Source organism: Pectinophora gossypiella, chromosome 11 (assembly GCF_024362695.1).
Source record: "Pectinophora gossypiella chromosome 11, ilPecGoss1.1, whole genome shotgun sequence".
NCBI classification, from domain to species: Eukaryota; Metazoa; Arthropoda; class Insecta; order Lepidoptera; family Gelechiidae; genus Pectinophora; species Pectinophora gossypiella.
This window is the reverse complement of record NC_065414.1, coordinates 14,610,014-14,636,430: the sequence shown is the minus strand read 5'-3', so window position 1 is coordinate 14,636,430 and position 26,417 is coordinate 14,610,014. Positions and strand designations below refer to the sequence as shown.

At 39.7% G+C, this 26,417-nt stretch overlaps 1 protein-coding gene across 1 annotated transcript in view; it reads left to right on the top strand.

Annotated features, from left to right (window-relative positions):
- The window catches only part of LOC126370834 (ras-specific guanine nucleotide-releasing factor 1-like), a 51,231-nt gene that overhangs the window by 7,402 nt on the left and 17,412 nt on the right, over positions 1 to 26,417 (top strand). Inside the window, exons 5-15 of the mRNA XM_050015856.1 lie at positions 16,213 to 16,360; positions 17,051 to 17,170; positions 18,934 to 19,031; positions 19,884 to 19,941; positions 20,495 to 20,666; positions 21,375 to 21,568; positions 22,122 to 22,247; positions 22,844 to 22,946; positions 23,856 to 24,044; positions 24,807 to 24,908; positions 25,490 to 25,741. Coding sequence (XP_049871813.1) covers positions 16,213 to 16,360; positions 17,051 to 17,170; positions 18,934 to 19,031; positions 19,884 to 19,941; positions 20,495 to 20,666; positions 21,375 to 21,568; positions 22,122 to 22,247; positions 22,844 to 22,946; positions 23,856 to 24,044; positions 24,807 to 24,908; positions 25,490 to 25,741 — 1,562 coding nt within the window. The remainder of the gene's footprint in view (positions 1 to 16,212; positions 16,361 to 17,050; positions 17,171 to 18,933; positions 19,032 to 19,883; positions 19,942 to 20,494; positions 20,667 to 21,374; positions 21,569 to 22,121; positions 22,248 to 22,843; positions 22,947 to 23,855; positions 24,045 to 24,806; positions 24,909 to 25,489; positions 25,742 to 26,417) is intronic.

The following is a 26,417-nucleotide window of genomic DNA, read 5'->3' as shown; positions in this document are numbered from 1 at the left end:
AGTAAGATTTCTTCTTCTTCGTCGTTCCCTCACTGCTGAGGATCGTGACCACAGGTTATGGTTTTCCACTCGGTACGGCTATATGCTGCGTGGACCGCCCTCTGTTGCTGCCGCCCACCGTCTTCTTCACGATGTCAGACCACCTCGTAGGCGCCCTTCCTCGCGCACGTTTGCCATCCATTTGCCGATGATCTGCTTCTCCAGACTGTGCTTCGGAGACCGCATAATATGTCCGAAGAAGCTTAGGGCACGATTCCGGCATATTGAGGAGAGCCGCGTCGTGATCTTGAGCTCTTTTAATATGGACTCATTCGTACACATCGCAGTCCAAGGTATGCGTAGTAACCTACGCCAACACCACATTTCGAAAGCATCGATCTTACTGCAATCGCGGCTCTTCAAGCTCCAAGTTTCGGCACCGTACATAAATATAAGTAAGATTTACTAGGTACTTAATTAGATAGATAAATAAAGTATTTAAGTATTAATCTATACCTATAACAACAAATTACAAACAAAACAAAATCACTGAATACGCTTAGAACATATTATTACCTATTAAGACCAATGTACTGTCGGCACGCTGAGTGGTGTGGATGGTATCCCGACGTGCCGGCAGAGTAGGAGTGATTGGTGGTAACGATAATAAATTAGAAGCAAGCAGGAATATATACAGTTTAGTTGTACTCTGCTACAACTGTGTTCATGCAATTAAATGATCTATCTATTTATCTATGTGAAACGGATTTTCATCTCTTATGTGACCAAGTACTAAATGATACTTAAATAAATTCTTAGCTTCCGAGAGAGAGTTTTATTTTACACACATACATAAACTCACGCCTATTTCCCACCGGGGTAAGCAGAGACTATAGAATTCCATTTGCTTCGATCCTGATACACATTCATCAATCGCTGCATATACGCACGTCGGTTCACAGTAGATCGTACTAAACCTTTTCTAAGGACATCTCCAATTTGATCAATGTAAGTTCTAGGTCTTCCTCTGCCAGCCCTACCATCAACTTTCTCTTTATATACAGCTTTTGCAATTCTATTATCCTTCATCCGGTCTACGTGTCCAAACCAACCTAACATTCCCTTCGCAATCTTAGTCACTATATCGTCTTTTACCCCACATCACTGTCTTATCACACTGTTTCTCAATTTTATTTTACTTTAAGTATATATAAAAACAAAACCAAAATTCAAAGCGTTGTCCAAAAAAATAAAAGGCTACAAAATGTTCTACGAGGAGTTCGCTACAGCTATAATTATGCGCCAAATCAACAATAAGTAATAGCATAAAACTAAAGAAAAAAAATATTAAAACTTTGCCGCGTTAAGTCACGAATATAGACTTCCGATATTTCGTCTCTGTTATAAGTGCTGCTTAATAATAATAATAATAATAAAAAAGTTTATTTAGGTAAAATCTACGACACACATATACATTTACAACATTAAAATATACACACATAACATTAATATTTAGTTGGAAAACATAAAGGTATATGGGTGCCGCAGTTCACCAAAAAAGGCCAGGGTTCAGTGGAAATTTACCCAGAGGGCAACACTGATTTTCAACCCACGCCGAATTTTCAACCCACGCCGACTGCTTCTTCTTCTATCACCCTGCTTCTTCTTCTATCGTGTGGGTTGTGAGGTGAATTACTAACCTCATCAACCCTGGTGTCAGGGTGCTATGATGACGGGATGACTGAATAATAATAATAAATAGGCCCGAGATATGGAAATGACACACATATAATAATAATAATAAAATTCTTTATTAATCAAACAAGGTACAATTTAAACTGTTAACAGCGAGCAGTGTCGCAGTGGCTCAATGAGATACAATTTTCGCTTAAAATTAATAAAATTATACGAAACTTAGCTTACTGGTAAAATAATACAATTAAAAATTATATTAAGAAAATTAGAACATAACAAATTTTAGAATCCAAAACATTTAGAACCATCTTAAAAGATATTGAGATCAAAATAAAAAGACAACAAAATAGAGGTTGAATTTATTTATTTATTAAGAAACTCGAATTTATTTATTTATTTTATTTACATTTCACGACATTACAGTGCAGAACCGTCAATGCGCTGTAAAACTTTCGCGAGTGATTCAAAGTCGCGCGTCTGTCTTTTGTTAAGTATCAAAACTCATGGGCACTCGAAGGCACTATCATAGTAGCTTTTATATAAAAAAACAACGTCATTCATTCAACCCATTACGAAATGACAATCAATAACAAATTGGTGCCATTACATCCTCTATCATGCTTTCATTTATAAATGAAATTTTTATAACGATTATATATATTATTCTTTCCACAGGTAGGTTTAGAGGTATATGTACCTACCTACTTACTTTTTTTTGTTTTGGTTTTCCCCGAAGGGTAAGGCAAAGGGAACTATGCCCATACAGCCATGTCTTACGTATTTTTTTTCTTGATGATTAATGAAATGATGAAAGGTGATGATGATGAAACCTAAGCCCCGACCCTTGGAGTAGACTCCTACTCCGAATCCCAAACGAATTAACTCAAAAGTCCGCATAAACTTTCGAGTTATGAAGCGGCTGCTTGGCACGAAGCGAAAATAGGCAGATACACTTTGTTTATGGAATACTCCGATATAATAACACTCGCGAATGTCTTCCGACCAACTTAATGCGATCATTAACCACAAAACACCACTTCGTATTAATTATTTAGATTATTCAATGAAGAAAGCAACTGTCCCGTTCCCGCTTCCCACCAAAAAGCCCTACCTACTTACATAACTACATACCTACATTGTATAAAAGACACACGAACCTTTTTATGAGTACAATATACTTTTTAGATTTCACATACAATCTCCTTAGTTTTATGAATAAAAAATATTTTTTTTTTTCCTCCACTAAGAGCCGTGGTAGCCCTGTTGGTAGAACGCTTTCCTCTCACTTTGAGGTCGCAGGTTGGAAGCCAGCACAGGTCTAAACCAATGATTGTCGAATTTCCTTCATTCAGGGCTTATCGCTATCGACTCACTAGAGTCGATTAATTCTTTTAAATATTTTCCTCTCGGATGACGCCCTGAGCCGAGGTCCACGTCCAACTGGGCACCTTCAGGCCTGTTGTCTTAAATTTTGTACCGAGTGAGAAACCTCAGCGCTCCCCTGTTGTCCGGCGAAGTAGTTAATGCCATTTGCGGCAAATCTGCAATAAGTCACAACAAACAAAAAAAAAGCCTAAGGTGCCCAGGTGGTAGAGCAGTATAATACTTAGCTAGATAGTAGATACAATCTATCTACTCAGCCTGTATCCACCCACTGCTGGGTATAGGCCTCCTCTCTTTCACGCCATCCTTTCCGGTCCTGTGCAAGTCTCATCCATTGCTTTCCGGCATACCTCACAATGTCATCCGACCACCGGGCTGGTGGTCTGCCTCGATATCGCATACCATCCCTTGGCCACCATTCAGTAACAGCCTTAGTCCATTTGTTGTCTTCCCGTCTTGCCAAGTGTCCTGCCCATCTCCACTTAAGCCTAGCGATTCGTATACCTACATCTTCGACTTTAGTGCGTTGCCGTATTTCGACGTTTGGTATACGGCCTACCAGGTGGATGCATAACATGGCGCGCTCCATAGCCCGTTGTGCCACTCTAATTTTATAAATGTGCTCTTTCGTGAGCGGCCATGTTTCGGCGCCATACTTACCTACCTATTTTTAACACTTGAAGGTGAATTAGTGTAAAGTAAATTTTAGGTCGATTCGAACCCTGGCAGGAGACTTGCACTAATAATTAATTAATTTATATTAAATGCAGTGCTCACTAATACAGTTGACGCTCGACCATGAATAGGACGTAAGGCAGTTTAAAAAAGTAAGAAAGGCGAGTCGATGGTGCAATGTCGGCCGGGTTAGAGGATTTTATTAAAATATAAGGAGTAAAGATATTTAAAATATCCCGTGTTATTTCTATATCCCACAATTTACGGCTCACCAGCTATCGCGTTGGTCTAAAAGAATGCTCTGTGAGGTGCAGATTCTAAGTCCATCTTGCGATGGATACCTCTGACGACCCTAATTGGAATATAGTCGTGAAGTTATGTGAACAGTTAGACATTTACCTGGGAATCGAAATTTAAATGCGCCGATGTGCAAGGCTGGGGCCTTCGACAATTCGTCGCAGCTAGTTGCCATGGAAACTGGGTTGGGATTAGGGCCGCACCCTTGACCCAGTATTCCCGGACATTTATATAAGCTGCGTCTCCACGGATGCGAGTGCGAATGCCTAATATGAAAAGCGGGGTTCAATGAAGCGGAAAAAATAAGAAAACATAGATACATACAGACATAAACTCACGCCTATTTCCCATCGAGGTAAACAGAGACTATGGAATTCTATTTTTCCATTTCCTTCGATCCTGACACACTTCTCTTGCTTCCTCCATATTCATCAATCGTTAATAAACGTTGTAGCCCGCTTGCCTCTCACTTTGAGGTTGCAGATTCGAACCCAGCACAGGCCTAAACCAATGATTGTCGAATTTGTTTTCGACTTCATGTTTGAATCATAAATTATTATCACGTGCTCAGCGGTGAACCTAGTGAACCTAGGAATAGTAAGCTGCATGTATGACAACGTCCTACGTATAGAACGGCAACTCTCCGCTCCCCGCCAGCGACTGAGCTAAGTTTACCTCACCCCCCTCGAACATAGTTTAGACTTGAATCGTATGGTGTTATACGTCACACACACAGATGCGCGTGTACGATAATGTCAATGTGTAGTGCCTATGTAAAACGAGGTGAGTTGATTAGCCGCCTCTATAAGGTTCATTGTTTGTATACTCTTTCATCATCATCATCATCAGCCGTATGACGCCCACTGCTGGGCATAGGCCTCTTCCAAGGATCTCCACGACGATCGGTCCTGCGCTGCCCGCATCCAGCGGCTTCCCGCGACCTTCACCAGATCGTCGGTCCACCTTGTAGCGGGCCTACCCACTGAGCGTCGTCCGACACGTGGTCGCCACTCCAGAACCTTTCCGCCCCATCGGCCATCGGTTCTCCTCGCTATGTGTCCTGCCCACTGTATACTCTTTATTGCTTTAAAATACAAAGAAAATTTACATATCATTTATCGTTAGATAAAGCATATGCGAGCTTATCACTAATTGGGATTTCTTCCAGCTAACCTTGGACAGCCTGAAAGAAACTCAGTGGGCCGGTGTTATCACGCAATAAATGAGTTGATATCTATAAATTACAAGTAAACTAAATTTATAATTTTTACTAATATTACTAAATACGTACGTATATATAGACGCAGCCCAACGAGTGGGTCTTAGCATGAACATGGCAAAGACAAAAATTATGTCCAACGACCATGTCGCACCCACTCCAGTTCAGGTTGGGAACGTTACACTCGAAGTTGTAGACCAGTACATTTACCTAGGACAAATAATCCAGTTAGGTAAGTCCAACTTCGAGAAAGAGATCTCTCGTCGGATCCAACTCGGATGGGCAGCGTTCGGGAAGCTGCGGAATATCTTCTCGTCCAAAATACCTCAGTGTCTCAAGACGAAAGTCTTTGACCAGTGCGTGTTGCCAGTGATGACCTACGGCAGTGAGACGTGGCCGCTTACTATGGGTCTCGTGAGGAGGCTCGGTGTCGCTCAGCGGGCAATGGAGAGAGCTATACTCGGTATTTCCCTGCTCGATCGAATCAGAAATGAGGAGATCCGCAGGAGAACTAAAGTCACCGACATAGCTCGGAGAATTGCAAAGCTGAAGTGGCAGTGGGCAGGACACATAGCGAGGAGAACCGATGGCCGATGGGGCGGAAAGGTTCTGGAGTGGCGACCACGTGTCGGACGACGCTCAGTGGGTAGGCCCGCTACAAGGTGGACCGACGATCTGGTGAAGGTCGCGGGAAGCCGCTGGATGCGGGCAGCGCAGGACCGATCGTCGTGGAGATCGTTGGGGGAGGCCTATGCCCAGCAGTGGGCGTCATACGGCTGATGATGATGACGTATATAGACTACTTATTAATAATTACACAAATAAGTATATTACAAGATAAGTATTACACATATATACCACAGATATTATCTCCATCTTAGGACTTTGTATCAAAATCGTGTTCTTTTCCCACCTAACCTGCCCCGTGGTTCCGTAGAAAGCGGTGGGCTCACGATCAGCAGGTCTCGGTATCACAAAATCGTGTGATCCCTTTGGACATTGCAGACTGATCACCCGATTGTCCGAAAGTAAGATGATCCGTCGTTTCGGTGGGCACGTTAAGCAGTCGCTCCCGGCTACTATTTACTTAAGTAAGTAGTTCAGGTATGTAGTCGTTACATGACTCATGTTATTTGTGACCCTGGCTGATGAGGTCAGTCATTGATCTCACCACGCCCACACGAGAGATTAGTAATAAGTTAACGGGCGCGAGTTTATGTAAGTATGTATGTATGCGCATAAGCAGAAGCCGTATATAATTTATGTATACTCGTAATAACAAAGGAAAATGGGCCAGAACTGAGTCGGAATGGTACCCAAGAGACGGGAAAAGGAAAAGGGGTACACCATGTACAGGAGATGAGATGACGATATATCGGAAATTGCTGGTCCAACATAGCGTCGTGATGTTCAAGTGAGAGAAGGCTGGAGGAAGCTGGGGAAGGCCTATGTCATAGAATAAGGAATAATACTACGTATACAACGGTAACTCTCCGCTCCCCACCAGCGGCTGAGCTAGGTTTACCTCACCCCCTCGGCCATACTTTAGTCTTCAATCGTATGGGCGTCAGACGTCACACACACAGATGCGGGTGTACGATAACGTCAATGTGTAGTGTCTGTGTAAAACGAGGTGTTTTGTATGAAGTGTCCCGGGTGTGCAAGTGGACTGATAGCGATACGCTGAAAGAGGGATGAGCTTATGTCGAGAGGCAGACCGAACCAAAATATAAAAGTAATTAAAATCACGGGTGAATAGGCATTTTCTGGGTAAGCTTGTTCCACCGTCGATCTCTTCTGCTCCTTGTGGAAGAACGAAGTCAAAAGCAAACCCATCTTAAGTAATTAAAATTGAGAGCACAAATTACCTGGATTCAAACTATGTTTGTCTAGTGCGAGATTTTGTTTATAAGTACTGGGTATTAGATATATCGTAGGGAAAAGTTTGAGGGATGATTCAGACCGTACTAGCTAACAAGTGGAATTTCCCGTCGTAAAAGGATTGAGCTGAAAATAAATTAGAAAAACACTAAAAGTTCATTAATTTTCCGACGGAAAATTCTACTTGATATTAACTCAAAATTATGGTCTGAATCATCGCCGTCAGTATTCGATACGATGTCACTAACACCCTGTACTCAAAGCTATAACAAATAAAGTACTCGTAAGTAGTTGCAAAGAGCTAAATGCCCGGGAGGTTAATCTGCCGGCCTTACAATTTTAATGCTACTGCATTGCAGAAGTTAGTGTACCGAGGTTACTGAATAACTAGCTGTGCACGGGCGTATCTAGGAGTGTCACCCATTTGGGATGTCACTCGTTTGGGATATCACCCATTTGGGATGTCACTCGTTTGGGGTGTCACCCGTTTGGGGTGTCACTCGTTTGGGGTGTCACCCGCTTGGGGTGTCACCCACTTGGGGTAACATCTGTGATTGAAATTTACACGTATATTCTTTGAGTTACATTTTTGCATAATGGTTTATTTTTTTGACGTGACTTACGAGGGTTGTTCCGAAAGTTGTTAGTAAAATAAAAATTATCCAAGATATGGTAAAGAAATATTTATATTTTTTCAAAATATTCCCCTCCAACCCCTATACACTTGTGCATTCGGCTAAACCAGTTTTCAAAACATTTGAAAAACGCATCTTGCGGAAGGTCGAAAAGTTGCTGTCAAAATTCTTCCACGGCTTCGTCTGCTGTTTCGAATCTTCGCCCACGAAGCATTTTTTTCACCGTGGGACATAAAAAAAAATCGCACGGAACTAGGTCGGGACTGTAGGGAGGATGTGGTAACATTTTTACCCCCGAAGTTGACAAATAGCAGCTGTGTGAGCGGGCGCATTGTCCTGGTGAAATAGAATACCACGGACGCCGGTACTTGGGCGTTCATTATTCAACTCCTCGAAAGCCTGTGGCAGACAAACGTTGCAATACCATTCAATTGTAACTGTTCTACGATCTTCTAGCGGAATAACAGCAACTGGTCCACTGCTTCGAAAAAAAACCGCTATCATTTTTTTATTCACGCTCCGACCGCGAACCACTTTCGTAGGCAACTCGTCCTCTTCAAACACCCATTGCGTGGATTGCTGCTTTGTGAGAGGATCGTACCAGTAGATCCAAGATTCGCCAGATGAAAGAATATACGAAACGTTTTGCGAAGTTCCTCCTTCGAATTTTTCCAGCATAAATTTGCACCAATCTACACGTCGGGACTTTTGCTCATCGGTGAGAGAATGAGGTATTCCTGACTTAGCAACCTTCCTGACTTTCAAGTGTTCATGCAAGATGGTGGAAACTGCCCGGGATACGATCTTCAGTTCAGCCTGACTCTCTCTATGTGTAATATTTCTATTTTCTTGGATTAGCCACTCTACTCGAATAACGTTTCCATGAGTTACTGCAGTTGATGGTCGGCCGGGTCTGGGGTCATCGTTCAAGCTCTCTTGGCCACGTTTAAATTCACGATACCAATAAGTAATCGTTGCTAACGCAGGGGCAGACTCCCCGAAAGCAGCCTGTAAATTTTCCTGTGATTCCTTAAATGTTAACCCTCGTTTATAATCGTAGAAAATCATAGCACGAAAAGCTTCCCGCAAGACGTCCATTGTTGTAAACAAAAGAAGCATGACAGCCAATTTAAAAAAATGATTGAAAAAATAACGACTTCTTAGTGGCCAATGATTTTCAGCAAGGATATTAGTGTTGAAATTAGCCGTTAATTCAAAATAGTTTCAGGAAAAAAGAGATTATATTTAAGGTGTGGCTAACAATTTCCGGAACAACCCTCGTATTGTAGATTTGCCGCAAAAGGCTTTAACTAATTGGCCGGACAAATGTATAATTAGCATGGTTCCTTTAGTAAACCTTACATTTGCATGAATAAAGTTCAGCTTTTAAGATTAAGATTTTGTTAAATGTACCTTAGTAAGTGAAGTTTTGTAAGGTATGACTTTTAAAATTTAACACTAAGTAGGTATTCATTTTCGGTTGACTACGTGAGTGCAGATCTCCCTCCCTAACTACACCACTGTGCCCTCTAGAGGGCTGACCTGTTAAAATATTATTTGCGTTTTCTTTTGGTAGGTATTTATGTAAGTACTTAGGTATTTATTTATTTTCTTTTACTCTAAGAAGCTTTAATCTGTTTACGTTTCTTCTTTTGTACCAGTTTCCTTTTATCGTTTAGTGCAATAAAGTGCTTAATTATAAGTAAATGTGAATTGAATGAGGAGTCTACCAGGCTACGTTCCCCAAAAAAAAAAACAATAAAAAAAAAATTAAATAAAAATACAATAGAAACTAATTTATGATTTGTATTTTATAATTTCACAATATGTGTACTGTTGGTATACCTATCTAAATAAATAAAAAAATAAATTAATAAATACTCTCGTAATAAACGGAGAGGTATAATATTGGTGCTTTTGAATATCGAGTCACGGGTGAGATATGATATAAAATATATAAAAGAATCTTATATAATTAATAGATATAGTAATTATACCATCATTTTCTTATTCTTGGCCGGTTAAGTAACGTAGTCGGCATATCTCTAGTACCTTACGGTCACGAGTATTAAGTAATATGTATACACTTTGGTACCATGTCACATTAACTTTTTTGATAAATTGAACTGTATAGTATGTCTCACTAAATGTCAAATATGTTAGTGCGACAGAGTCCTAAGTGGGTACAATAAATTACTCATGACTGTACATGGTGTTAGTAACATCGTAACGAATACTGAAGGGGATGATTCAGACCATGATTTTGAGCTGATATCAAGTCGCATTTTCTGTCGCAAAATTCATGTTTTATTTTTTGTGTTTTTTGAAATATGTTCAATTCTTCAATGGAAAATTCCACTTGTTATTAACTCGGAATAAATAGCTGAATCATCCCTCTCAGTATTCGTTACGATGTCACTTACACCCCGTACAAGTACGTATATGTAACCATACAAGTACGTATGGGTGTTAGTGACACCGTAACGAATACTAAGGGGAAATGATTCAGACTATGATTCTGAGTTGATATCAAGTGGAATTTCCTGTCGGAAAATTCATGAAAATTTTAGTGTTTTTTTATTATTTTCAGTTCCATACTTTTGCGACGGAAAATTCCACATGACATCAACTCAGAATCATGGTCTGAATCATCCCTCAAAGTTTTCGTTACGACGTCACTAACACCCTGTATATTAGGTTCTTTTTTTCAAAGATAGTCTGCTAGGTACCTATATTAAGTAAATAACACTCTCTTGATCGCGTCGCTATCATTCGTGCGTGATCACTTGTTATCTCTACACGGATGGAATCAGAGATGAGCGTTGCCATGGTAACGAGGTTAAGGACACACTGACATTTGCTGCGACTGAGCCCACCGTTCCCCGGCTATTGCTGGACCCGTTCTAATAATAACAAACATCAGGACTCCGATACCGACCCCGCCGGCGTGGTCGACGTTTTGCTTCACCGCTTATCGCTATCGAGCCTCTAGGGTCGATTCGTTCTTTCAAATATAATCCTCTCAAGCGACGCTTTGAGCCGAGGTTCGCGCCCAAATTCATAATTCATAATCATAATTTATTCGCAATAAAAATGGTGGTACTGGGCACCCTCAGGCCTGTTGGTTTAAATCGTGGCTGATTTTGCAAACTGACGCACGTATCTACAATGCTAAAACAATTTGTGTCTTATTGTCAATAGCAAAAGATGCAAATTTCTACAATAGTTTGCTAAAACAATTTATGTCTTATTGACAAAGGTGCAAATTAGATTCGCCAAAAATTTCAGATTATGTCAGCGACATCAGCGATAAAATATGGCACCGGATGAGAGCCTTCAGCGCTTCCGATTTGCGGGAAATTTACAATAAGTCATGTGAAAAAAATAAATAATAATATTAATTATTTTATTAATATATCGTCACTGGAAAGGCAAAATTACGTAAGCGCCAAAATAGGTATTTTGGGTTTTTTATATATTCGGAATCAGCGTTTCATGCTGCGTCGATCTGTCTGGGTAGCATTGCGATACGAGCACTTTTTTGGCGCTTACGTAAATTTAAAAATAGTTGATTTTTTTCAGTTCCAGTTTCTTAAACGACAAGATTTTGGTGTATTTTTCGTGGCTGGTGTATAAGTAATATTGTGTTCCTATATAATAACTACATATTAACTTTAAGTAAATTTGTCATTCTATAGTTTGAAAAGTGTCATTTTATTAGTAATTTTGGACTACTGAAAATAAAAATTAAACTATGTATAAGTCATTTTTATCTACAGCTTTTAAAATAAGTAAGGCGTATAAGAAAAAATGTCTTAGCATGTTTATGCAGTGAATGGCGTATAAGTAATTTTGACTTACAGTATTTAGAATAAGTAAGGCGTATACGTAAATTTTCCTTCGCATTTTTATGCTGTTATTAAGCAAGTTTGTGGGCTAGCAGTAAGTTTCCCATGAAGTAATTTTTTAACAATAGTTCTAAAAGTAAAACTATTTTAGAATTGATTAGCGACCCGCCCGGCTTCGCTCGGGTGCAATGCTGAGAAAAAAATGAAATTATTTACGACATCACATTAAAAACCTCAAAAATAATAGTATTTCTCCACTATTTATTGGATGTTATTATACATATAAACCTTTCTCTTGAATCACTCTATCTATTACAGAAAACCGCATCAACATCCGTTGCGTAATTTTAAAGATTTAAGCGTACATAGGGATATAGGGACAGAAAAAGCCACTTTGTTATGCATTTTAAGTTCTGTCGTTTGCATATTTGGCGCCAATTTTGAATTTAGAACTCAAAATTAAAATTTGTTGGAATTTAGAATATCGAAACAATTGAAAGCATTAGAATTAATGCAATTGTTTAATTACAGCGTTGGTTAGAATCTGTCAGGTCCGAAAATTAATCTTACAAAGGAAAATGTCCGTGCAATAATTTTCTATAACTTTCGAAGAGGCCTAACGCGACTTCAGTGATTCGAAGAGTAATTCTGCGATGAAGTACCATGTCTGCGGATCATCGAACGCTGGTATTTAGAATTCGAGCATGGACATACCACAATCAGTCACAAATCTCGTGAAGGACGTCCAAGATCCGCCTTCACTGAAGATAGTATCGTTGCTGTGAGACAACTTATCCTCGAAAATCGTCATGTGACATACCGAGAGATGGAGGCGTTATTAGGCATTTCAGAGACAACCATTCAAAAGATATTGTATGAGGCACTTGGTGTGAGAAAACTAGTTTTCCGTTGGATCCCGCATTTGCTTTCTGACGATCATAAGGCGGCCCGCATCAGATGGTGTAAGAAAACTCTTCAGAGGTGCAACCGAGGAGAGTCAAATCACGTGTACGACATTATCAGTGGTGACGAATCTTGGATTTATGCCTACGATCCTGATTCCAAACAACAATCTACAGTTTGGGCCTTCCAAGACGAGTCAAAGCCGACTAAAATTGTTCGCTCTCGAAGCACTTCAAATAAGATGGAGGCTACCTTCGTGGCGAAAATCGGTCATGTTGTGACAATTGCACTTGAAGATCGTAGGACGGTGAATGCGGTTTGGTATACCACATTTTGTTTACCACAAGTCATCGCCGAACTTCAAAAATCTAACCCAAAGCGATGCATCATCCTGCACCATGATAACGCAAGCTCACACACCGCTCGTCAAACGATTGAGTGTTTGAAACAGGAAAACGTAGAACTTCTTGACCATCCTCCATACAGTCCTGACCTAAGCCCCAATGATTTCTTTACATTTCCTAAAATTAAGAAGACTCTTCGCGGTCGAAGGTTCCTGTGCGGTGAAGAAGCGGCCAACGCTTTTAAGTCAGCCATTTTGAACACCTCTACTTTGGAGTGGAATAAATGTTATAATAACTGTTTCGAGCGAATGAAAAAGTATATTAAAATTCGTGGTAAATACTTTGAAAAACAATAAAATGTACTTACTATAAGGATTGATTGATTGATTGATTTTTTTCTTCAAACGACAAAACTTAAAAGGCGTGCCTTATACTATGTAGTAACGTCGTCTGCGTAAAAAGTAGAAGCTTTTCTAAAATATGTATTGATTTAATACTTTCATAACCGATATTTTAATAGCGCAAGTAGGTATTTTGAATTTCTAGTTAAGAAATATTTTAGTACTAGGCAGAACAGCTAGCTAATAGAATAAAAACGTGGGGCCCATTATCTATTCCTGTATTACTTTCTACTATACTAAGTTTGGATTGCATTGACTTACTATAATCGTAACTGGAGATTTTGACAATCAATAACCAGCCGTGGGAGCTTCACCAACGAACGCCTATCTCATGATCTACCAAAGTTTAAAGATATGCTCTGCCATAGGTAGGATGTAAGAGGGGCCCCACGTTTTTATTTCAGTCTAATATGCTTATAAAAAGCTATTCTGCCTAGTACTAAAATATTCCTGAACTAGAAGTTCAAAATACCTGCTTGTTATGGTGTGGGCTGCTTAGTTTACCTACCAAGCAAACCCTGGTGTTAGTATTCTTTTATGAACCGCCTTTCGGCCGCTGACATGGTTCATGTTATGACGACCACTATCATCAGAGATAGTAATGACCGGGACCACCTACGTAGGTTGATAGGTAAGTAACTATTTATTTATTTTCTAGTTTTCACTGCACATAAAATAAAACTGTTTAACTATAGATAATTTATTACAATCTAATTCCTAAATACATAGCCCTTCCAGAGACTTGACTAGGGTACTTTTTCTATTTCTATTTTTGACCCAAATAAATACCGTACGGGTTGAGCTAAACAAAACCGATTAAAAAGAAACTTTTACATACATATAACGGTTTATACGCTATTATTTATATTTTGTGTAACTTTATTTCTGGCACTTCAGTATTTTAATAGCCATTTTTATAAATCAATTGAAGTAATAAGTAGTTTAAGGAGGTATTAAGAATAATTATTTGTCTCTTACGTCTTTTTACCCATGTAAGATATTACAAAAACTTACTTTAAAGAATTTTTGGTGAACTGACATAATCAATCGATCACTTTTTAGGCAATTTTTACATAATGAGAGCAGATGTGTAAAAGTCGTTACAGTAACTTTTACTCCGCTAACATTACAGTATTGTTATATTTAAAGAAATATTGTCGTTCTCGTATGCATTGTCGTAAGAGCTGTAAGTAATTTTGTTTCCAATTAATATTTTAACCAGATGGCGGTTAAGTAAATTTGCTTTACTGTAAACTGAAGTCATTTTTACGTAAGCGCCACTATATCCTAAAATAGCAATCCAACTGTTATGATATGTATTGCTGGACATAGAAAATTAAAAAACAATGTAACCTTACCTTGACATCATCTAAATTGGATAATTGGGTAAAAAGTTATGATAAAAAAACGAAAAAATGAAACTTTAAACGGCTTTTTCTCGAAATGGCCTTTTGGCGCTTACGTAATATTGCCTTTCCAGTGACGATATATATTTTTTTCAATATTAATAATAAATAATATTCTAATAATATTCCGGCTACAGTTCCTAAATAGCCGTGATAGTCCTCTTGGCGGAACGAACTTTAAGATACATAACATAAACAGCCTATATACGTCCCGCTGCTGGGCACAGGCCTCCCCTCAATTAACCGGTGGGGTATGGAGCATACTCCACCACGCTGACCCACTGCGGGTAGTGGAGGTGTTAACAGCCTCTGTGGTGTAGTGGTTGGAGCGTTAAGCTCCAGAGGTCCGGGATCGATTACCGATGGGGACATTGTCGAGATCACTTTGTGAGACTGTTCTTTGTTTGGTAAGGACTTTTCAGGATTGAACTACCTGATCGTTTGAAAAAGTAAGATGATTCCGTGCTTCGGAGGGCACGTTAAACCGTTGGTCCCGGCTATTGGCCGTAAAAACACCTCGACCAACTTTGAAATATAAAAAAAATACTAAATATTAACAACCCACGCAAAAGCTGCTCTTAAACTTATGACAAAATGATTCCTACAACATTGCTTTTGATAGCGTTGAGAAATTCCTTTATTGGGGTTATGTATACGCTTTTATATGATAATATTTTGAATTTGTCAGAACATAATTTTTTAGCTCATGTGAAGCTTACTTTATGTATTAAGTAAATATTTAAGCTTATTATAAGATTAATGATTACCTAAATTATAAAAATCCCTGGTATTAAATGTATTCCGCTAGTTATTAAATAACTTGTAATGTATAACTACATTGATTTAAAATATGTGTAACACCTTGCGAAATGAAAAAAATGATAATTTGACCTTCAACAAGTTTATCCATAATAATTACGCTGAATAAATTATTATAATTTCTTGAATTTAAAAGTTGACATAAGTAGTACAAATAATTTTCAATTCATTTTATTCATAACTGTTGTAAATGTTATAATCCTTACTATAATGTTTCAAAAGGGCACAGATTTGCATGCTTACATGTAAGCTTGAAAACACGAACGTAATACCTATGTGATAAGATCCGCAAATAACTGTTTTCTGGTAAATAAATTATTCTTATTCTATTTTATTTCAAAGAAAAAACACGTTAATACTTTTACCAGTCGTGGCTTCTGCAATTAGGTACCTAATTATAATTACTTTAAGTTGGTTTACACCAGTTTTTTGTTGTTAAACAAAAAATCCTGCATAGGTACCAGATAAGATTCCGTATTTTCAAAACATTACAATGTTGCAGTTTCCAAGGGTAGAGTGAATAGGCATTTGCTTCTTCTTCTATCGTGTGGGTTGTGAGGCGGAATACAAACCTCACTAACTCTGGTGTCAGGGTTACTATTGAGCTTTTTTTTAAAATCTGCCCCCAACCGAAGTGGGGGTGAAAGTTGCCTTCTCAGGTACATACATGTGATTTGTCTACCTAGCTGATTCCTTCGCGGACTCACGTGTATAATTTCCTCGCCAGTTTCAACAAGTTGCTCCTCCAGAAGGAGGAGTTGGAGCAGAAGCAGCTGCATTTGCTCCAGGTGGTGGAGAGTGAGCGCACGGCGCGTTGGCAGTACGCACAGCAGTGCGACGAGCTCGCCAACGAGGTCAAGAAGCTCAGGACGGAGGTACCCTATACCAATGTATCTGTGTATCATCTTTTTCCTTCGCTTAACCCTCTTTCAAGAAGAATCAAAGAAGCCTCATGATCCTAGCTTCTAAAACGAGCTCGCCAACGGGACCAAGAAGTTCAGGACTCAGAGAGCAATGTATCATTTTTTTCTTTCTCTGACTCCTGCTGCTATTGTAGCATATTACAAGAAGAATCAAAGGAGCCTCTTGATCCTAGCTTCAAGACGAGCTCGTCAACGAGGTCAAGAAGATCAGGACTGCGGTATCCTATACCAAACCATCTTGTTTTTCCTTCCCTTGGCCCTGCTCCCGTTTTAGCATCTTTCAAGAGGAATGAAGAAGCCAGTGCCCAGCTTCTAGCTCATGGTTTTATTCTAGTTTCTCTGATACCAAAGTCAGTCGATACCAAAGTCGTGCGACAGGGTTCTAAAGTGGTTACATGATATTGCTCATGACTGTACAGAACGGTTACTCTCCGCCCCGCACCAATTTGTACCGTGTGTCAACCTCAACCCTCTCTTGGTCTTACTGGTAGTCTTAAACGGCTCTAAGCCGTTGAGGTGTAAGGGAGAGACCGTGGACTGTCTCGCTTACGCGTTAGAGGCACACTGTAAAAATGAGATTTTTGTATAAAGTGTCCGTGGTGTTCCAGTGTTTAGTAAACTAACCAATCCTGCTTCTTTCAGCTGTGTACCTACAAGAAGGAACATGAACCGTCTACCCGCGCCGCTTCCACCACCAGCTCGTCACCATCTCATTCACCTGAGATTGACCCGGCAGAGTTGCGCAAAATCAAAAAAGTTCAGGTACCCTTTCGAGTTAGTGTACAAACTTCTACAATTAGTAGCGCCTGTAACGTAGGCCCTTAGGGTGGTACCTAGTCCGTAGATAGAAGATTCTCATCAACATGTATTATATGGTTTAAGCAGTAATTGGCCCCGATTCCTGCAGACACCTCCTAATTTTATTTTAAGTTAAGTATAAGTACTTACCCGACATTTTCTTATTCTTCTTGAAAAGGAAAGGAACGGATGATTGACAAGTGTTAATTTTGAATCAGGCATCTCGCTCATATGCAAACCGTTTGACGTGTGCTGACAACTTAATTCTGTCGGGTTATTGGTCAATATAACACTTTGGAAGGGATTTTTAAATTTCTGCTTAATATTGACGTGTGTTCTGTAAATGTTATGCCTGTCGCCCGTCCTTTTCCTTTTCTTCGGATAAGAAAATGACAGGTAAGTACTTAAAATAAATTTAGTTGGTGTGTACTGGAATCAATACCAATATATACCGAATTAAAAACTTACCCTATTCTTTTTGTCTCCGGGATTCTCAATTCGGAGATGACTTACTCAAACTTGGAGAATCGCAATTTCGTCACAAAGTTCAAACGGTCGACACTACCCAACCTGTGTACCAATAAATACACAACCATTTCCAGCCATCAATAAGTGTCGTATTTGTTAACCGTTTTTATTTCCTACGACAGGTACAGGACTAGCTAGACGCTGCAGTAGTTTTAGAAAATAATATTATCATGAGCGATTTTCTAAAAGAAAAACAATATAGGTGGTATAATAAATAAAGTCTGAATAATTTTAAAAAAAAAAAATACGAAAGTTACAAAGTTTAGCCAATTTCAGAATTTTAGGTAATTTTATTTATCATGTAGTTACAATACTCATAAACATAAGTAGTTAGTAAGTAAATTATAATCACTGGTAAGTAATTTACCTTCTTCAACTTAGGAGCGACACTTGTCGATGTAGTAATTTATGGTAATTTATCTCTTCTTGAGGAGATCCGCAGAAGAAGTAAAGTCACCGACATAGCTCGGAGAATTGCCAAGCTGAAGTGGCAGTGGGCAGGACATTATAGCGAGGAGAACCGATGGCCGCTGGGGCGGAAAGGTTCTCGAATGGCGACCACGTGTCGGACGACGCTCAGTGGGTTGGCCCGCTACAAGGCGGACCGACGATCGGGTGAAGGTCGCGGGAAGCCGCTGGATGCCGGCAGCGCAGGACCGATCGTCGTGGAGATCCTTGGGGAGGGCTGTGCCCAGCAGTGGGCGTCGTACGGCTGATAATTATGATGATGATCTCTTCCCAAACCCATCCCTTTAACTTCTTGATAAGAGACGATATCCGCCTACTCTTCTCTGGTGTACTGCAACAGATTTTTCCTAATAATAAAAACCGATTGTCTGTCTTGTGTACTTTTTTAAAGCTCCCAAACTCCCAAGCTGTGCAGCTGTGTTGTGTATCTAAAATGGCCACATTGTCACAATTCATCTAAAAAAGCAATTTAGCTATTTGACATTTGTTTGCATCGCGCACTTACTTTATATGTGCAAATGTCAAATTGCTTTTTTAGATGAATTTCTTCGATGTGGCCCTTTTACACCCCCTCCCCCCCTGCTGTCACTGCGATCTGTAAGATATTTTAAGTCCCGTGCTGAGGTCCCGTGTGCTCCTGTCTAGGTAAAATAAACTGTCAAATAAGAATAATAGATAAGTACTTACTAGTAAAATTAATATTACAGTTGGTATAACTACTTGTGTTACAGAGTTTCTTCCGTGGCTGGCTGTGCCGGCGACGGTGGAAGCAGATCGTGGATCAGTACATCAAGAGCCCTCACGCAGAGAGCATGCGGAAACGAAACAGGTTATTTAACAAAAAAAGGTCATAGCGAGAATGTTCCCAAAGTGAGAATGTTCCCGTTGTAAAAACTCTTAATAGTAAGGCTGTTCTTTTTCAAACTGTTCTTTCTTATACTCTGGTCTTAACTGCCTAAAGGCTAGGTAATAAAGTTCTTCTTACATATGTTTTGCGCGCTTTACGTAGCCGGGAACTTTCCCAAAGTGAGAGCTGGCGTTCAACTCCCGAGCAGTCTGGGGGGGTTAAAATGGCCACATCGAAGCAATTCATCTAAGAAAGCAATATTGCAATTTGACATTTGCGCATATAAAAGTAAGTGTGCAATGAAAACAAATGTCAAATTTCAATATTGCTTTCTTAGATGAATTGCTTCGATGTGGCTATTGCCCTGATGGCGGGAAACTTGCAGTCGTGTACTAGGGACTCGACAGACGTTATCCAATTTTCATCTGTCTACATATAAATTAAACAAATATAGGTTTTTAAAAAAAATATTGATTTTATCATTTGAGAAGGACGGATTTAACAATAAGTACCTATTTATCTTAAAAATCCCTATGGAAATATACGTAAATGGCAGTTTATCTCAAATTCATTCATTCGTTCTCATTCCAGTGTTTTATTTTTGTAAAAGCCTTAATTAAGAATCCGTCCAAATTTTCTCAAATTATGTGGTTATCAAGAACGTTTAAGTACACATAACACACACACACACACACAACAACACACCACAGCACACAACATAACACAATACACAACACAATACAACACATAACACGCACGCACAGTAACATACACAACACCACCACCAGTAACAGTCTTAATTTTTTTGTTTGCATAACGCTTCGTCTTTTGCAGCCTCGTCTTCAAAATGGTCGAAGCTGAAGAAGAATATCTCGAGCAAATGGAAATATTGGTAAGTAGACATTAGTAAATATATATTCTTTGATGCAATACGAGTTACTGTTATACTTTTGACTAAATCACACATCATTGTGGAACTCATGTCATAAAATATTTCTTCACTGTTTTTTTCAATCCATCAAAAAATCTGAATCAGAAAATCTTCAATGCAGAATTCAGGTACTTATAGTTGCAAATTAGGTGGACACAATCAATCATCATTTGTCTTTGGTTTCTCTTGAATTTATAATCCAAATAATGTTAAAGTCTAAAATAAATTAGGATTCGTTGTAATAGGGATTTAAAATTGCACATTATGAACTCTAGAGTAGGTATCACGGCTTGGACGCACCCGATTTCAACCCTCACAAAATACTATCCTCACCATTTCTCTGGCCCAGCATTGTCCCCTCATCACAGAGTCTGCGGAAGATTTGTCAGGTCCAATTAGTACAGAAGCAACTCACAAAATATCTATAATTTCTAATATTACTTACCACCTCTTAAATCTTCGATGAGAGTGGAAGAGCGAATGAATCATTATCATTATCACCATTCCTCCACAGGTCACTTGTTTCCTCCGCCCATTCAAGATGGCAGCGAGCTCCAAGAAGCCCACCTGCTCCCATGAAGATGTCAACTCCATCTTCCTGAACAGCGAGACCGTGCTCTTCCTTCATCAGATCTTCTTCAAAGGTCTCACTTCTCGCATGGAGTCTTGGCCGACGCTTGTCTTAGGTAAGGTCATTTCCACCTTTATTTTGTTATAGAATATCAGAGCGCTGAATAGACTCTCCCGAGTAAGGAAATTAACCTTGACAGCATACAATTTTTTTTAATTCATTACACTATGGATGGGCTTCATATTCATTGAATTAGGTAGGACTAGTTCAATGTAGTGATTAGGTAAAAATATTTCAATAAAGATAAACTGATAAAATATGCTCCATGCGTGGATAGAATTAGAATCATAGCACGTAAGAACAGTTGGTACTTACACTTTTTACCACTACAACAAGAGTTGCTACATTACAATAGGTAACTTATAAGGAAAAGTATCAAATTTCTCAATATTATGTAATTGTACATTTGACGGTGGACAATGATTTGAGTACTTACCTACCTTACTAAACAGAACATCCCTTTCATCGCTTTCGTTACCAAATCTCTGATTTCCGTAACCAGAACTGCTTGTACCACAGGGGTTTTCCCCTAAATTCTATGCTATGGACTAACCGTAAAATGGTATAACTAAACATCCGTTAACAGCTTTATCGTGGTTTTCCTATCTTTAAATGCTCTTTATAAGACTCTAATACCTGTTATTGTTACTTTTACACCGTGGTCTCTACACCCACTCTTCCTCCAGCTGATTGAGAGAGGCCTGTAACTGGTAGCGGCTATTTAAGTAAGCTGTTTATATTTGTATTATCTTCCTATCTCCAGGAGACTTATTCGACATGCTGCTACCAATGCTGACCATCTACCAGGAGTACGTTCGCAACCACCACTACTCGCTACAAGTGCTGACGGAGTGCAAACAGAACCAAACCTTCGCCCAACTATTGGCGCGGTTGGAGAGCAAGCCTGCCTGTCAGGGAAGATCCCTGGAGACGTTTCTTACGTATCCTATGCACCAGGTAAGGCGTATCTTCGAATACTATCCTCTCACATGACGGCGACTTGGCACCCTCTTGTCTTAAATTTTTGTTCCTCGTAGAGGCGGCCAACCAGGTCGTGACAACAAATACTCCAAGACCCCGAAACCGATCCCCTGGCATGGTTCACTTTTTGCTTTAGCGCTTATCGGCCCACTAGTGTCGACTTTGAAAGAATTTCAAATAATTAATGCTCTCAGACGATGCGACGACCTGAGCCTGTTGTACCAGGTAAAATGCCTCAGCGCTTCTCACTTCTCCGGCCAAGTAGTCACCGGCATCTGAGGCAAACGTACTTTAAGTCACGTCAAACAAGGGTAATACATAGCTACCAATACCCAATCACTCCTAAAGTGACTGCGTAAAACTTTACAATGAAATGATCAGAAGACCAGAAAATTACGAAGGTTACCTACTTATATTAACCTTTTTTGTTACTTGAAATCTGAAATATCAAGTGACAATCATACCAATTAGTGTTGCACTATGATCTGTAGCCATTTTGCACATTTTCTCATTGTATTTAATTGTACAGATTCCGCGCTACATAATAACTCTGCATGAGTTATTGGCGCATACTCCACATGACCACGTGGAGCGTCGCAGTCTGCAGCATGCCCGGGCGCAACTTGAGGAACTGTCTCGGCAGATGCACGATGAGGTTCGTCATTATTATTTTCATTTTTACTATCAACATTGTCAGTAGCAACAAATGATCAACAAATAGAATTGGACTATAAATCGGCGCTATTCTACGTTATGGCATTTTACTGAGTATTCATCAATTTATGTAAGTATTTCTAATAAATCTGTTTTTATAAAAGACTTGCTAAATGAACTTATTTTTACTTGCAGCAATCTCGCTTATCTATTTTCAAAAACAACCATCCACGGATAACTGCTTATGTTGTGGATATACCACCAATCCGCACTAAACGTTTCGCCTCTTCCTTTTTGATGCGAACTGCCTGCCGTCGTCTGTTTTTCCAACTCTTCAAGGCTAGAGTGAATAGGCATTTGTAAGGTAAGCGTGATCCACCGTAGACCATATCGTCACTTACCATCAGGTGAAATTGTGGTTACACGCGAGCCTATTAAAAAAGGTCTTTACAATTTAAAAAAGTATGTTTTTGGTAACTTCAGAAAAGAAATACACACGCATACATACGTGTGTACAGGATGAGCACTTGGGTATACAGGTTATGATGCTATGTTATGTTGAAGAAATAACTGCTAATTCTTGAATTACGTTTGAAGGTGAGCGAGACTGAGAACCTGAGAAAGAACCTGGCGGTGGAGCGTATGATCATCGAGGGATGCGACATCCTGCTTGACGTCAACCAAGTATTCATTCGACAAGGTAACTGGACGACATTAGGGCTCATCATCATTAATTTAAGAGCCACGCTCTTGTCGGTGTAGCATTCTCCATTTTTGTCATTCAAGGGCCAATTCTTTGACTTCCTTATAAGACAAGACGTTCACGTTATCTTTAATTTGTTCCATGTACGCTCTTCTTGGTCTTCCCCTTGCTCTCTTTCCTTCTATCTTCCCTTCTATGATGTTGTTACTAAATTCATTGTATCTTATTAAGTGTCTTATCATTTTGCCTCTTCTGTCCTCAATAACTCACAATATTAGTCTCCAGCAATAAGACAGTATAACCCAAAACATTGCCAGGGGACCTATCCAAGTAAACTTTTCTTTTTCGCCACTCGCGACGTACCTATAACACATATTCTCACGTGAATCGAGATGTCTCGTATCGTATTGAGGTACCTAATGCGTTCACTTAATTCAGATCTTCATTTAATTAATTCGCCACTGAATATTAAGGACACACCAATATAGAGTAGGACCCGTCAGTGAATAAGTAATGAAAGTGACGGCAGCGAAAGTGGCGCATCAGGATTGTACAAACAGGAATTCCGTGATTTCTGCCAAGTACCCTAAAGGAAAATAAGCATGACCAGAGACCAGATGGTCTAAAAAAGCCACATAGAAACAATTCAACTAAAAGGCAATATTGCTATTCTTTGACATTTGCACATAGTGCGCAATGTCAACTAATGTCAGATAGCAATATTGCTTTTTAGATGAATTGCTTCAATGCGGCCTTTTTAATTCCCCAGTGTTTAGTGTATGAAGTAAATACATTACATATTGAGAAAAGGAAATTAGGGCAAGCAAAATAGTTACATAACCTCCAGCAATATAATAATTAATTCCATTCGAAAACATGTCACAAAACTATCATTGTTTCCTTCAGGAACTCTCTCTCAAGTGGTGGGCAAAGGCCGCCGGGCGCAGCTGCAGGCTCGGCAGTCGTTCCTGTTCAGCAACCACCTGCTGCTCACCACCAGAGCCACAGGCGGTAGACTGCACCTTCCTCCTTCCGGGAGACTTCCACTCCATGATGCTCTGCTGATTGAAGACCCGTCCAACCACGATGATGACGGTAAGTATTTAAAAAAATAATTTCGCTATCGCTATCACGGCTGCAGTAACAAAAACCATTATGACACTGAACTGCCCAGTTTAACGCGCGTTGCCTCTCCATAAAAGGAGAAAACGTTTCACGTCTCGTGTCTCACCTGAACGAGCCCTTATATTTATAATATTTTATTGCGTTTTTTATTGTGGCCAGCTCGATGAAGTGTAGGTGTGGAACTTAGTTCATCTTGCGATGTATGTACTTCTGACTACTCCAATTAGGATATAGTCTTGAGCTTTTGTGTTTATTGCGTAGAAAAAGCTGGAAATATAGAGACCCCCCGAATTAATGGCCTCTTGGGAATTCTGCGCTGATATCAGACGCAAATCGTCATTCGATGATGCTGCTTTATTATTATTTATGCATTTGACCACATTTTCATTTTGATGCTAAGTGAGGATGTGGGTTAAGGTAGACGCTTCCTATAATTCAAGTATTGAAGATTCCAAGATTCCAGTCCTGTATTTTTTTACAAGGAATGAGGATACAAAGAGTTTGTGCCAACTAACGCGTGAAAGTCCAGGCGCGCCCCCCTAATTTCTTAGCGGCTTACGGCCATTTGACTAAAGAAAGACCCAGAGGGGGTGAGGTAAATATTTACCTAGCTTGGTGGCAGATACGAATTGGCGCGGGCGGATCTTTATTCAATGGTTCATGTCATTTCTAGATTTGAAAACAATGTAAGCTTGGGTTAAATGAACAGGATGAAACTTTCGTATTTGGCAGATTCCACATCAGTCTGTTCTTCTCCCGGGGGAGATGCGTATCAAGGGAAAGACTTCAAGATTCTGGTCGAAGTGAAGGGAGAGCAGATTTGTGCTCATTTAGGTAAGTTTATATTCTACACTAGACGATCCGGTAAGCTTCATACCACCCTTTTTCATATTTTCTCACCGTTTAAACCTTCCCTGGACTACGACAAACATTTTAAAACCAAAACCAGCCAACTCGGCCCAGCCGTTCTCGAGTCTTAAAGAGGCTAACGAACAGCAATTCAATATTTTTTTATAAGATTTGATGTACTTGCACTTCCCTCCCTCCTTTATTCTCTCCAGAAAGTACATGGCATGACAAAGTTATGTTTAACAGTACTTAAGTAGTAGGTAAGCAGTGAATAAGCTGGAGTCCAAACGAGTGCAATCTGGTAATACTTAAACAAAATCTTATTAGATACTAGCACTACTTGAATCCAGGTCTCGATTTGAACTCTGTCTGATACTGCTACGTACATTTTAAAACTGCTTTTTCAACTTGTTTGTGATCTAAAAAAATTTACGCAAACCGACGATCAAACAAAACTAATTGAATAACTCCATTTAAATTGTTTCTGACAAAAGATTTTTAAAGGTCAAGAGAGGATCTATCGAAAATGACCTTAAAAGATCCAACTAATCAATCAAAAACTCTAGTGGCAGCAACCATCGAGGAGAAAGCAGCTTGGACCAGCGAGTTAGCGCAGTGTATGGAGAACGCAGCACTGACGGAACTCCTCCGGGCGTGTGGCTCTTGTGGTACGGCGTCAGCAAGTTTACCGGCCTGTCGCTCCGATAGAGCCCTCTTCACCGATGATGTGGACATACGGTTCAGCAGGACCCTCAACTCCTGCAAGGTCCCGCAGATCAGGTCCGCGACGCCCCAGCGGCTGCTACAAAGACTTACCGGTAAGAGAATATATAGTAACTTATTTATTTGGCGCCATATACGCATAATTACCTATTTCTGCACACTGAGCCAAGAAAGAGAGATAAGCGGGCCGGGTGGCGTAATTAGAAATGCTAGTTCAATACGTCCCCGCCGGCCAAGAGGAACTGACTACACAACAACACGACGACGTTCACGTCCTAGACGGTAACGAACTGGAGTAGGATTTATAGATTAATATGTGTTACAATGTGCTAGAAACCAGGGTGCGGTTTTCACTCGGAAATCCTACTCCAGTTCGTATAGGCCGGTGGGGACGTATTGAACTAGCATTTCTAAATAAGCGTCTGGGTGTGGGATTTCATTTTGAAACTGCATCAAAAATCTAGGTAAGTACTTATTTCTATTCTTCAAGTAATCCAATCGTATTTATTGGTGCGGTTCGGAGACTGTCCCTTCTATAAGTATTCTATGATTAGATGTGAGTTGAACCATTTATCTGTCTTGTGTGTAATAAACGGTTTGATATATAATTATTAGCCGTTAGCTCCAGGATACTAGCGCTCTTTACTCTCTCTGGTTGACGGAGGGGAGGTCTGTGCCCGGCAGTGGGACGTATATGTTAATGTGTCTATGGTCTCCCAACTAATAATTGTACTGTGAATGGAAGGCCTTATATTATTTAATGTTTTTTGA